The 13,636-nt window shown below is 33.6% G+C and overlaps 2 protein-coding genes and 1 pseudogene across 7 annotated transcripts; 2 read left to right on the top strand and 1 right to left on the bottom strand.

The window, feature by feature from the left end:
- LOC111279460 (15-cis-phytoene desaturase, chloroplastic/chromoplastic-like) overlaps positions 1-13,636 on the top strand; it is a 111,622-nt pseudogene that overhangs the window by 20,835 nt on the left and 77,151 nt on the right.
- LOC149510997 (15-cis-phytoene desaturase, chloroplastic/chromoplastic-like) lies at positions 1,934-8,942 on the top strand. 6 transcript variants are annotated; one of them, XR_016334581.1, is made up of 7 exons: positions 1,934-2,876; positions 3,078-3,206; positions 3,553-3,740; positions 4,157-4,319; positions 4,550-4,663; positions 5,340-5,472; positions 5,592-5,747. XR_016334581.1 is itself a non-coding variant. In XM_089756165.1 (5 exons), exons 2-5 carry the CDS (start codon positions 3,147-3,149, stop codon positions 4,607-4,609), a joined length of 471 nt encoding a protein of 156 aa, XP_089612291.1. In that variant the 5' UTR covers positions 1,936-2,876; positions 3,078-3,146; the 3' UTR covers positions 4,610-5,320. The 6 variants fall into 6 exon arrangements, 2 of the variants coding, with proteins under 2 accessions (XP_089612291.1, XP_089612292.1); XR_016334582.1 differs by lacking the exons at positions 5,340-5,472; positions 5,592-5,747 and adding an exon at positions 8,807-8,942; XR_016334579.1 differs by having other exon boundaries at positions 5,340-5,747.
- Positions 6,390-12,184, bottom strand: LOC111279474 (wall-associated receptor kinase-like 1). The gene is made up of 4 exons (XM_089756055.1): positions 11,491-12,184; positions 8,743-9,615; positions 8,386-8,580; positions 6,390-7,904 (listed from the first exon to the last, which is right to left on the bottom strand). Exons 1-4 carry the CDS (start codon positions 12,182-12,184, stop codon positions 6,655-6,657), a joined length of 3,012 nt encoding a protein of 1,003 aa, XP_089612181.1. The 3' UTR covers positions 6,390-6,654.

Genomic DNA, 13,636 nt, shown 5'->3' with positions numbered 1-13,636 from the left:
TGTAGATAGAGAGATGTACCAAAGGTTAGTTGGAAGACTCATTTATCTCTCACATACTAGACTTGATATAGCATATGCTATGAGTGTGGTAAGTCAATTTATGCATAGTCCTAAAGAAGTGCACCTATAGGCTGTCTACCGTATACTGCACTATTTGAAGGCTAATCCTAGGAAAGGTATCTTATTCAAAAGAAATTCAGGTTAGTTCTAGAAGCATATATATATGCTGATTATGCAGGTTCAATAACTGATAGAAGATTCACCTCAGGCTATTGCACTTTTTTAGGTGATAATCTTGTGACTTGGAGGAGTAAAAAACAGAATGTAGTAGCAAGATCAAGTGCTGAAGTAGAGTTCAGAGCAATGGCTTAAGGAATTTATGAACTACTATAGTTAAAGATTATCCTAGAAGACTTGAAGATAAAGTGGGATGGACCAATGAGACTCTACTGTGATAACAAGTTTGCAATAAGCATTGCACACAATTCTGTGCAACATGACAAAACAAAACACATTGAAGTAGATTGGCATTTCATAAAGGAGAAATTAGACAGTGGGTTGATTGTACACCTTATGTATCAACTAAGGGTCAACTTATAGATGTGTTGACTAAAGGTCTCAGCAATGCAATATTTCAAGAAATTATTTTCAAGCTAGGAATGGAAAACACCTATTCACCAGCTTTAGGAGGAGTATGGGAAAACCCTTATTTACAGCTGGTTTTAATATTGTAATCTGTATATTTATATTTGTATCTCTAAAATTAAGTATTTGTATCCCTAGATTTAAGGATAAAAAATTAGGATAGATAATCCCTCAATTATAAGATCAATTTTTTAAGTAAATTTAGTTTCCTAGTTTAACCCCTAGTTAGTTGTATCTAAACCTAAGGTTCTTGTATAATTCTTTATGAGCAGTTTTTTAATATACATTCAGTTTTTTCTCTTTGTTTTCACACAGTTTAATTTCTTAGTTTTTCCATAGTTAGTAACAAATTCTATTGTTTATTCAAACAATTCATTGGTATTGTTATTGGTCTGTCTCATTCCCCCAAACCTTTTCTAAATCTTTGCACTTCATAAAGATGTTGTTTGAAGTAAGTACATCCTGTTGACTTCTATTGATATCTTTTCAATTGATTTAACATATAAACTTAAAATAAGTGTTAGGGGAAGAAACTATAATATATGGGTATTGATCTTGACCATGAGCTGAATGGTTGAGTGCTGATGCAGCATATTATAATCCAGTTGAGAGCACCTAGGGTATAGAGTCCCACATCAGAACAGTGCTGGAGAAATGAAGGACTGGTATATGTTTTTCAGCCCTTCACAAAAGATATTGCTCATCATTTACATTATGTCCTTCATTTGAAATGCCTTCTAAGCAAAAAGCAAGAGTGTTGGGCATGTGCTCTTGTCACAGGTCGAAACTTAAGCTCTGAACCCGCGCGGCTCCGAGACCCGGGCATCCACTCATCTGGCGTCCCAGATCAGCCTGACCGCCACAGTTCACACCCTTTTGAGGTATTATCCGCTCTGGCCCCCCTGGCCTCACGGTTTTGTCCTACAAAAGGTGCCTCACAAGACGGAGGTAGTGTGAACCCTTATATACCCCAGTGACCCTCCTATTATGCTCGATGTGAGATTCAGGACTCTTCGTTAGGTCCGTGACATTCTCCCCCACCCAACCTTGTGACGCCCTCGTCACGGAGGTTGGCCACCCTGCCTACCTCCATTGAGGCGCTTGACGTGGATCGAATGGTTTAGGGCTGGCTCTGATACCACTTGTCACGGGTCGAGACTTAAGCTCCGAACCCGCGGGGCTCCGGGACCTGGGCATCCACTCATCCGACATCCCAAATTAACCTAACCGCCATGGTTCACACCCTTGTGAGGTATTGTCCGCTCTGGCCCCCCTGGCCTCACGGTTTTGTCCTACAAAAGATGCCTCACAAGGCGGAGGTGGTGTGAACCCTTATATACCCCAGTGACCCTCCTATTATGTTCGATGTGGGATTCAGGACTGTTCCTTAGGTCCGTGACACTATGACTCTCTAGGTTGCATAGACTTTTAAGAGTAGTTTAGAAGAGCATGCATGTGTTTCCAATTGTTGTTATGTGGTGCAATTTTATTATTTTCATGTCAGCATCTTTAAACTGTATTAATAAGCTTTGGGCTTTTGGTTGAATATCCCATGGTTTTCTCTTATTTTCCCATTGAAAAGGGGACAAACAAAGGGTGATTTATTTGAGGTTATACAGAAAAGGGGTAGTTCATTTGAGGTTATATTGTGGCCAATGCTGTGCAGAGTCACAATGAGAGGGCAAAATTGTGGAGTACTTTTCAGTGCTCATAAGCAGAGTGGAGCTAAACTCAAAGCCCAATATGGACGAAATTCACATGCAAGGGGTAATTGTTCAGTGGAGATGGCTGGGAGCTGTTTCCTACTTCAACGAGCAGTCAGAAAAATGAAGGATTCATGCATCACAAGTTTAGACCAATGTTAAAACCTTTAGGTTTTACATTGTCCCCAACACCGTTCACTGATCTCCCATCAGAATGCAGCATTATTTTTGTTCAGAGTTATTGTAGCAAGCATTTTTGTCCCTAATTTCTTATTAATTCACTGCACTTCACTGATGAAATGAATTTAGTAATACATGTGTGCTATTCCCTTATAAACAGATGCATTATTATCTATAGTGCTATGATATTCAGATCTTTTTTGCGTTTCAAGACTGCAATATGTATATATTTATACCTTTCCCACCAAAATTTAATATGAGAGCCCATGGTTGAGTGATATAGATTATCTCCATTTGCAGGTTTGATAGGAAATTGAGGAACACCTATGATCATCTACTCTTCAGCAGGTCTTCCTCCTTAATCTATCAGCCCTTTAATTTTCCCCCTCTTTGCTATATTCAGCTCTCATGCTTGTTATCTGCCTGCCCCATCGTAGCTTTATGAATTTTTGCTAAACGTCTTTCTAAATTCATGATATTCATGTAGAAATGGAACTAGAATAAATTTTGAGGAAGAAAGTTATTTGCTTATAAGAATGTGGAAACCAGAATGTAGGGATATTATTACTTCCAGTCTATGGTCTCTGCCTATTGATAGCCAAGCAATGCCTGAAACAAATGGCGGTAATCAGGTGTCCAATAGTCATCAAACTCCTGTTTCCCAATCTAAGGCAGAAGGTAAGCAACCTAATGAAGTCACTGGTATTGATGAACATGGGAAAATTACGTACAAAAATTGACTTAGCCTTGGAAGGGGAACCTATTAATTATTGGCAACTGTCAAATCCAAAGAACGGTTGGATATAGAAGTGTAATTTTAACTCAACCTTTCATGAGAATTGAGAAAAAGGAAAGTTTGAGAAAGTAATAATTATAAAAGAATAAAATGATAGGTGCAGAGACATTACTGTTACTCCCCCTTTTAATAATTTTTTTCGTTATATAAAAGAGGTTAACTGAATTAGCTTTTTGTCTCCCCATTCATGCATGCAACCACTACTTAATGATTTATTGTTTTATGCAGGAATATTACAATCCAAACCAATCCATGCTGGAGTTAGTTTTTGCCCCTGCAGAAGAATGGATTGCACAGAGTGACTCAGAAATTATTGATGCCACAATGAAGGAACTTGCAAAGCCCTTTCCTGATGAAATTTCTGCAGATCAGAGCAAAGCAAACGTCATAAAGTATCATATTGTTATAACACCAAGGTTAGATTGAGTGCATTCTTTCAGAATCTTTATTAGTACTTTTTTTAAAAATCAAATCCAAGCCATTTCTTGAAATGTTATGCCATGGCTGAAAAATACATGGCTGGTGATGGCTTCCCCTTATATTCATATAGTGATGCATCAAAGAGTATAATCGTGCTAGAAACATGTGAGAAATATTTATTTCAAATTTTTCATGGAAGCTTTTAATGCTATCTTGGACAAACTTTCATTCGATCTCTAAACAGGATTTCAGTAGCATTTCATACATATGTTTGCACATGCATGCATGAATGCATTTATCTATATGTGGAACTGTACACTTATATTAAATGGATTGCAGGCCTTAAATCAATTTACATTTGTACCTTGGTCACTAGATTCCTACTGAAACTAAAAGCTAATTATCATTTCAGATCTTTATATAAAACTGTTCCAAATTGTGAACCCTACCGCCCCTTGCAGAGATCTCCGATAGAGGGGTTCTATCTAGCAGGTGATTACACAAAGCAAAAGTATTTAGCTTCAATGGAAGGTGCTGTTCTCTCAGGGAAGCTTTGTGCACAGTCTATTGTACAGGTATTTTTTGCATTATTTTGCTCTGCCATGTCGCTGTAACTGAACCGGCATAAGTTTCACTTTTTCCCCACATAAAGTTCAATTACTAGTTGTCTTAGATGCCAAACCTGTTACTATATACTATGCCAGGAGAGTCTTGTAAAGGTGGCAATAAGTCCATACAATAGGACGATGAAATGAAATTATCTGTTGTGCTTGTTTCAGCACTTCTAATGTATCGAAATATGCAGGATTACAAGTTGCTTCTTACTTTGGGACAAAGAAAGTTGACAGGAGCAAACATTCACTGATGACTTTTATGTTGAAGGCAAAAATTCACAAGTTCGATTGTTCAAGGCGAGTAGGTTAGTGGTCTCTCAGCAGTACACACACACACACACACACACATATATATATCATATACCCCTATAAAATCTGTAACATGTGCAAAGACAGCATCACAAACTGCGTGTAAAATTCTTTTGATGGAATCTATATGATCTTCAATTAGCCTGTTAAAAGAAAAAGAAAGAAAAAGAAAGGGAATCTGTATAATCTTCCTCATTCTAGCAACTTCTAAGTTTTTGAGGAATCGTCATCATAAATAATCATAATCACAATTATGCTGTAGAATGCATTATTCATCTTTAAGTCAACAAATTAAGATAGAAAGACTGAGTTCATTGACATTGCAACCCCACTAGATTGAGTGGTAACCTGTAATTTAGAAATTGAGGCTTCCCTTTTGTAGAAAGATTAAAGTGCGAGTATGGAAGGGGAAAAGGACAAACAAAAAATATTTTTACTAGTGTTTAATTCGACAGGTGAGAGAAGAACATATAGAGTAGGGATAGAGTTATGTTTCAGGCTATTTATTTAGGAACACTTATAGTACATCCTCACTTAATCTCTTTAATTCTTGTATATCTGCTACTTAATTTTAGAGAATTATTACTCACATAGCAAGGCTTTGTTTTGTAACAACTAGTTATGGTCCCTCGTTACCCGAGTAAATTTTTTCTTGTCGCTATTGGCATGCAGAGAAAGACACTCCATCGGGAGATAACCGCTTCCTAAATGAACACGACAAATTGGTCCTTTCCCTTCTATTAGATTTCTCTGAATCTCTTCATTGACCCTCTTTCCTACAATAATCCAGAAAACAAAAAACGAGGTACTGAACAATAGATAGAATCCAAAACTTAGAAGAACGCTACACTTCAATGATAGTTGTTGTTGATGTTGTTTTTTCTCTTTTTTTTGCCCCTTTTGGTTATAACTAACATTACATAGGTGACAATTACCAAAGTGACTGCTTCTGGTTGAAATTGGAAGCAAGAGTAGTGAACAGGGGATATCGGATTGCAGGACAAGTATAAAAAGAACAGGGGAAATCTTACAGGACATGTTTGCAAAAAAAAAAAAAAACTGGGTTCTGGTTGAAACTAATGGCAGCTATATCGGATTGGGTTGTGATATTTTGGAGGAGAAAGAGGAATTTGATAGTCAATTTTCTTGCTGAAAGGGAATGAATATATTCTTACCCGTGATAAACAACTGCATATAAAATAAGAATATTTGGGTTCATGCTTCATAAACGTGATAATTCGTATTTGTATTATATTTATTTTATATCAAACATATATAAAATACTAAAATTATTATATTATAATTCGTGTCAATATAAAAATATAAATTATAATTTTTTATTTTCTCAAACTCATGATTTTTATCAAAATTTTAAACCATATAATTTTTATATTAGGTCCGAGGTTACCATATTTAGTTGTTCTATGATGGAGTCTTGTCCATTAGGTATTCATTCTAAAGTCTTCTTTTTCCTTTTTGATAATTCCTCTAGGACGCTTGGCGGCCTCATTTTTCTCGTTCACTTTCTGAAATTTCAAAATGATGGCAGTGATGGCATATGTTAGATCTCAACAATTATCGTCACTCGGCACTATTCCACCTAAAAATCAATGGAAAGAAATAAGTAAAAAAGAAGTTGCATGGTATCTTCTTTTACATGTATGAAATAATATAAACTTCGTCTTCACATGTACGTATACCAAGATCAACAGGTAGATGTCAACAATACTAGAAATTTTTTTTTCATATTATGTTTAACCATCGTCAAAAGATTATTCTAATCAATCATGACACTTGAAAAGGAGATGGTCTTAGACATGCATTTGAGACCTTCCATAAGGGGTGAGCAGAAACTAACGAGAGGAAGAAAAAATGAAACAAAAAGAGGTAGAAATTAAAACAAGGATAAGCCGAACCACACAGGCAGATATATTACAAAGAAAAGACACCAAAGGAAGAAAATTTAACAAGTACTGTTGGAAACCAACTAGGAGTATGTATCCAATGGTAGAGTTACACTATCGTTTATGATTGACCTAGACGTTGAACAAGAAGAAATAGCCGAAGCTTCGATTATGTCATCTGTATCAGAATCTTCAGCCACACTTTGTTCAATAGCATTAGCTTCTTCCGATGCTCTAATCCTCTCCAGCTCGATTGCAACTTGTTTCATCGTGGGCCTTTTCTTTCCATTAAGATTCAAGCTTCTCTTCGCTAGCTTTGCAACTGCTATAATCTCTTCTTCTGTACCATCATTCCTTACCGTTGGGTCAAGAATGTCAAATAGGGAATCATTCTTCATTGTAAGCAGAAAAAAGTTTACCAAGCTTCTAACTTCCTCTGATTGTATCGAGGAGATGGGTTTTTGTCCGGTCAGAAGTTCAACAAGAACAACCCCAAAACTATAAACATCACTCTTCTCTGTAAATTGACTCGACCGAAAACACTCCGGATCCAAGTATCCGAATGTTCCTTGTACTTGAGTGGTTAGATGAGTTTGCTCAAGTGCAATTGATCTTGAAATTCCAAAATCTGACACTTTTGCTCTGTGTTTATCGTCCAAAAGTATGTTGCTAGATTTGATGTCTCGATGATAAATAGGGACAGAAGCAGCTGAATGCAAATAGGATAAAGCATTGGCAATTTCAATTGCAATTCGTAAACGCATTTCCCATGTCAGTGGGAATTCTTCATTTTGGTCATGTATGAGTTGAGAGAGTGTTCCATTGGGGATGAACTCATACACTAGTAAAGGAACCTTTGTCTCCAGACAGCATCCTAAAAGCCTAACCACATTTCTATGGTTAATCTGTGATAAAAGTATCACCTCATTGATGAACTGTTCAAGCTTCTTTTCATCAACTTTCTTCTCGTCCACCATTTTAGACTTCTTGATTGCCACAATGCTTCCATCAGTTAACATTCCTTTATAAACAGTTCCTTGGCCAACTTGACCGAGGATTCGATTCTCGTTATAGTAATCTGTCGCCTTTTCCAACTCCTTTGATGTAAGCAACCTTATTTTTTCAACATTACCTTCATTGCAGGACAATTGTTGTTGCAGAAGTAAACCTCCATTCCTCTTAAAGTATTTTTGCTTCATCTTGATGGTTTTTCTCCTTTTTAGTACTTTGTACAGATGCCATGTGCCAAGTAGCACAAGTATTGTCCCAATACTAGTGCTGCAACCTGTATAGAAAACATAATTTATTATGCAAAAGGTAAATTTGCAAATTAATATATATTAAGAAAAACCACATGCAATTCAACATGATTCATATTTTCTATCTTTAAGAAAGTGAATTTATCAGCACTTGAGCTTTAATTCTAGTGGTAAGAGGGTACTGCAATTTTAGTATAGATCTTTTGTTCAACGAAGACGTAGTACTTCCAGCTCAAAGAAAAATTAAAAAATAAAATGTTAAGAACAGTCTTTTCACTATAATAAAATATTTAATGTCATGGTATTTGATTTTAAAAAATTTTTAATTAAGTACATGATTTATGAATCTATGAATTAATATGATACTCATTTTTAATATAATTAATTATAAATAATAACACATGATGAATAAATAGTTCTCTAAGTATTATATTAATTAAAAAATTCATAATTTAAATATCGTATTAAAAATTTTTTAAATATTATATTAAATATTTTATTATAATTTAAAAATCATTTGTAATATTAACTTTAAAAAATGAATTTAATGCATACCTATAATGATCGCCAAATTCCGAGACTTTGTAGGCTTCTCCATCCGGCGTCCTGGAAAACTAAATGAGGGATAGCATCTAGCTTCGTCACTTGAGTATTCATATGTGTCAGGGCATTGGGACAAACAATAATTTTCGGGAGCATTCAAACAAAGCATATGACAATACCTATGTTTAAGATCGCATTTGCCTATTCCTGTCATTTATAAATAAATAAAGTTAAGTTCATATAAAAATATGTTAATTAAGAAATGCCAAAACAAATAAAATTTCATTTTCCGTGTAAATTTTCAATATCCGAATCCTTGCATATATATACATATAATTTTGCAACGTAGCAAGACTTGTATTACGATACCTTGGCATAGATCACGATAATAATAACCATTGTCAGAATTGACATCCACGCTGCAAACACATAGATGGCTGGCGCTCAAGCTTTCCCAACAATATTGACCACTGGAGCTACAAAAGGTATCCAAACCAGTCAAATAACACAGCCCACGGTATGGTGTGCCCCATTGCAGTGCTGCAGGAACGTGTCCATCTTTTGGTGAATCCCAGTCCCAGTGCAGCGTTTTAGGAATGAGTCCAAATTCCAGTGTTCTGGGAACGTCGCGGTTTGCAATTATTGTTCCAGGTGAATCCAAGAAACTTACGTCCACCACGAAAGCAGATCCACATGATTTCTTGCTGCCATTACTTGGATAAATCTCTGTCATGTTCGCAGCAAAGGAACTGAGACCCGGAGGAATTTTCGCAAGGCAGCTCTCATTGGAGGTCACAATATTACTACAACGACGTTGCAGGCAGCCACCAACAGGATAATCAGTTGGATTACGAAGAATGGTAGCCAAGCCACCGCAACCTACAGACACGAATCTGTTGAAGATATGTGAGAAGAAAAAGGGGCTGCCCGTTAAGTTGACACTGACCCCATTATTCTCTTCACTTTTATTGCGGCAATTGAAATAAGTTGCTGAATTGTTGATGACAACTCCGCCTAGGGAAAATGAAACATTGAATAGTTGCATGTTGATGCTAATTATGAAAGGCTTAGGCCCATTACCGGTTTCTTTGCAGTTTACTCTGAACCAGTCATTCATGTAACACCCGACTTTAATTCCAAATGGGTATGTAATATTAACATTCCCACATCTTTCAATACAGTCATGGTTGAGAAGTACAGGTACTGGGCCAACTGGCTCTACTAGTTCTTGGCAAAGTGCGGCTGCTTCCATGAACAGAAGCACCAATTAATAATAATAATAATAATAATAGTTTGTTCAAATATTTTACATATTTACTTATTTAGGGTAGTTATTTTTTTCTTTGATATAAATCAAATATGAATTACATTTATTTAGGGTTCATTTAGATAAGTGATGAGATTGATTTTAATAAAATAAAAAATAAAAATAACGATGAAATTAGTTACCATAATAATAATATTAAAATCAACGAATATGTATTTGAATACAAAATTAATAGCAACAGTAAGATAATATTATAATAAAAAAATAAAATGATCATTATAATGGTATTAGATTAAAAAATATATATTATAAAAATTTTAAAAAATTTAATATTAGTAAATTAATAAATAATTAAATTTTATTAAATTATTTTTACAACAAATAATGATTTTGTCAATAAATAATTAAAAATTACAAGTAATAATATATCAAATAATATTTTTTTATATTAAATTAAAAAAATTATTTCAAAATTTTTTAAAAAAAATAAAAGAAAAAATAACAAAGAAAAGAATAAAATTGTAGGGTATTTTTATGTTAAGTTGAAAAAAAAGAAAAAACAAATAAATCTCCAATAAAATATTAGACCAACAACGGCCAGTGAAAAATTGACATCAACGACACTGTCCAATTAAAAACCAAAAATTTTCACACTCTACAACGTAATTAGCACAATCTTCCTTTGCAATGGCACCCCTGTTAAATCTAAAAGCAGCTTTATTCATAAAATGATTTATATTGTGCTTAAAATTTAAAAATATATTGAAAATTAAAGAGAAGAATTTAAAAACGAAAGAGAATAAAAACCGAACATGGAGTTGGAGGAGAGGGAAGTGGGTGTGGTTGGTCTCTGTTTCTTAGTAGTCTCTTTTTTTTTTCTTTTTTTTTTTTTCACAAGGCTAAAGCTGATATGGTTAAAAAAAAAAAATTTGGGTAAACCCTACATGTATCTCTTGTGGTTTGTCTCACTTACATTTTTTGTGACGTGCGACTTTCTCATTTATATTTTTTATTTATAATTTTGAAATTTATTTTCATTGTTAAAATGGACATAAAAATAAAAAAAAATCAATATAATTTTAATAAAATTTCAAAATTATCCTTATTTTTATTTTTGATATTGTTATCTTTTTCTGATAATAAAATCAACCCCAAAATTATAAGTAAAAAATTTCCACAAACACTGTAAATAGAAAAGTAGCAAATCACCTATGATGTATATAGGATTTACCCAAAAAAAAAAAAAAGAATGGTGCTATTGATACCTCAACTTTCTCTCTTCACACTTTACTATTATTAATACTTAATTTTTTTATTTAATACTTCCCAAACTCAAAATACAATTTTACCAAAAATCTAAACACTTCATCTCCTCACAGCTCATTTTTCTTTCTCTTTCCAACTGAAAACCTAAAGGATTTTAAGCCCCAATCAAGCCAAACTCAAAGCATAAAATCAAAAGCAAATTGTTTGTTTTTTTTCTTTTTTTTGTTTGATTTTGTACTTAGTGTTATAAAATTTTATGTTGAAATGTTTGGATGCATACGGAACTTTCGAAAATGAATTTTTGAAAACTCTTAAAATTTCCGAAAATGGATGTTCAAAAGTTTTTAAGAATTTTTGAAAATTTTTAAGAGTTTTTGAAAATAAATTTTTTAAAAAAATTGAAAAATTAAAAAATAATTGATAAATGAGTATTTAAATAATTTTATTAAAAATTAAAATTTTAGAGTGTATTGAGAAGAAACTAAGATGCCAACAACAGCACTAAAAAAATTTTTCTAATTATTTCTCACATTAATTTAATAAAATAAGAAATCAATAGTAAAGTGATCACGGTTAGTGCCAACCTTCCAAATCGCATTTGACGGGTTTCCACTCAAGTGTTGCAGGAACATGCGTCGTATCAATGCTTATGCTGCTGGGAAATTGGACATCTGGATCCCATGAGTTAAACGTGGTTAAGTCAAACATGAAAGCAGATGTGCATCTGTTGCTGTATTCTTGCTTCCCAGGATTAATGATCTCTGTCATGGTTGCAGTGTAGGAAGTGAGATTTTCAGGAATTATGGCATAGCAGCCACCCAATTCAGAAGTCAGGCCGTCACATCGCTGTTGTACGCAGCTAGCGAGAGGATCAGATTGAATTTCACGAGAAACAGTGGCCATATTGCCGCAACCTACTGACCCGAATATGTTGAATCTACTTGAGAAGAAAAATGGACTGCCTTCTAGATTGACACTAGCACGATCAGTATTGTTTCCTTTATTGCCGCAATTGAGATAAGTTACCGGATTGTTGACGGCGACGCCGCCATCTGACCAAAAGGAACCGAGAAGCTCCAGATTGATGCGACTGATGAAAGGCTTTAGCCCATTAGCGGTTTTGTTGCAAGTTACTCTAAACCACGAATTTCTATAGCAACCAGCGCTTATTCCAAATGGGTATGGAATTAAAACATGTCCACAGTTTTCTTCACAACCATTATCTTGCGATGTTGCTGCTTGAATAAGCCACAGTAGCAGGATGAAATAAACGCCCATTTTCTCTTAATTTCTCCCACCCTCGATTGTTAATTTCTTTCTATCAGGGAAATTGATGAAGATTTTGCTGGCTGCTTAAGTCAAGTAGATAAAGCCCGGCCTATATTCAAAGGTTTAAAGAAATTTTTTTGCATTTACGGCCCAGTTTTCTACATTTGACCAAAGCTTAACCATACCTTCGGTTCGCAGAATGTAATATAGGAAAAATGGACTTTATATTTTGGGAGAATATAAGATAAGAGGAATGGAATATGTATTATTAGTTTGATTGATTAGAATGTATTATTAATATTAATATTTTTGGTTAATTCAAAGAATATGAAAGGAATAAGTTCAAAAAATTATTTACTTTTATAATTTATTATAATATTACAAATTAATAAAATGAATAAAAATTCATAATAATTTAATATAAAAATAAATATTAATTTTGTTTCAACCATCTTTTTTTATAATTTATTATAATATTATAAATTAAATATTAATTTCGTTTAAGTCTTTCCCCTTATCAATCTATCTCCCACTATTAAAGTTGAAAAAGTTTTGTTACTAAAAATAAAATGGATACCTTTTTTTTTATTTTTTAAATGGATAGTTTTTTTAAAGAAATAAATAGATTAATGCCTCCTTAATTTTAAATATTTTATGATAATTTTATTTGACATTTTGGTCAATTTATTTTACTGGATTGACATTACTTGATTTGTTACATCAAAAATTTTTTTTGAATTACAAAGAAAAAAATAAAATTATAATATTTTTAAACCCCTAAAAAAACTCTATTCCTATGCATCACCCAGAAAATCGCTAATCAACCAAAAAAACACTAAGACCTTAATGGAAAGAAGTTATAAATTTTTTAGCTTGAAAAAGTATGAAGGTAAGAAGAGTTACAGATACTAAAATTTAAATTTAAATGTTATTTTTTTAAAATAATTATATAAATTAACTGAATTTGAAATTCAGTTATCATAAAATTTTAATATCTATATTCATATTATAATTCAGAAGTTTGCCAAAACATCAGTGCATCAATGTCAAAGGTTTTATGCCATTTTTTCCCTAAACTTGGTTAGTGCTTTGGTGGGGGTCAAGTATAGGAAATTGGGGTGCCAGAGCTAAGAAATTTCTTTGAAATTTTTGAGTTTACTCTCCGCCTATTACTTGCACCCAGCTAAATTTTCATTGACTTCCCTGATAGAAAGAAATTAACAATCAAATGTGGGTGAAATTAAGAGGAAACGGACGTTTACTTGGTGTTTTACATCAGCCGCCTACATTGGCTTGTTCAACCAGCAACATCGCAAGGAGCAGACGGGTCTGGTTGTCATTTTCTTTTTCTTTTTCAAAAGCAATATCCTTAAGTAATTGAAGCTCTTAAAATTAGTCAATGCATTTGCTTAATTTTTCATACATTTTGGTTTCCCCCAACTTAGACGTAACAAAGTCTTT

The sequence above is a fragment of the Durio zibethinus genome, chromosome 27, assembly GCF_047325235.1.
Source record: "Durio zibethinus cultivar Kanyao isolate XHJ-2024 chromosome 27, ASM4732523v1, whole genome shotgun sequence".
In the NCBI taxonomy this organism is placed as follows: domain Eukaryota; kingdom Viridiplantae; phylum Streptophyta; class Magnoliopsida; order Malvales; family Malvaceae; genus Durio; species Durio zibethinus.
Note: the sequence above shows the minus strand (reverse complement) of the source record. Positions and strands in the feature narration are given on the sequence as shown.

Excerpts from the sequence above, each read along its gene's own strand:
- LOC149510997 (XM_089756165.1), top strand. The coding sequence starts at position 3,147 with ATGGCGGTAATCAGGTGTCCAATAGTCATCAAACTCCTGTTTCCCAAT. Across the intron at positions 3,207-3,552 it reads TTCCCAATCTAAGGCAGAAG|GAATATTACAATCCAAACCA; the intron begins GTAAGCAACCTA and ends TGTTTTATGCAG. Across the intron at positions 4,320-4,549 it reads GTGCACAGTCTATTGTACAG|GATTACAAGTTGCTTCTTAC; the intron begins GTATTTTTTGCA and ends CGAAATATGCAG.
- LOC111279474 (XM_089756055.1), bottom strand. The coding sequence starts at position 12,184 with ATGGGCGTTTATTTCATCCTGCTACTGTGGCTTATTCAAGCAGCAACA. Across the intron at positions 9,616-11,490 it reads CGTCAAATGCGATTTGGAAG|CCGCACTTTGCCAAGAACTA; the intron begins GTTGGCACTAAC and ends TCATGGAAGCAG. Across the intron at positions 7,905-8,385 it reads GAATTTGGCGATCATTATAG|TAATTTGCAAATTTACCTTT; the intron begins GTATGCATTAAA and ends CTTAATATATAT.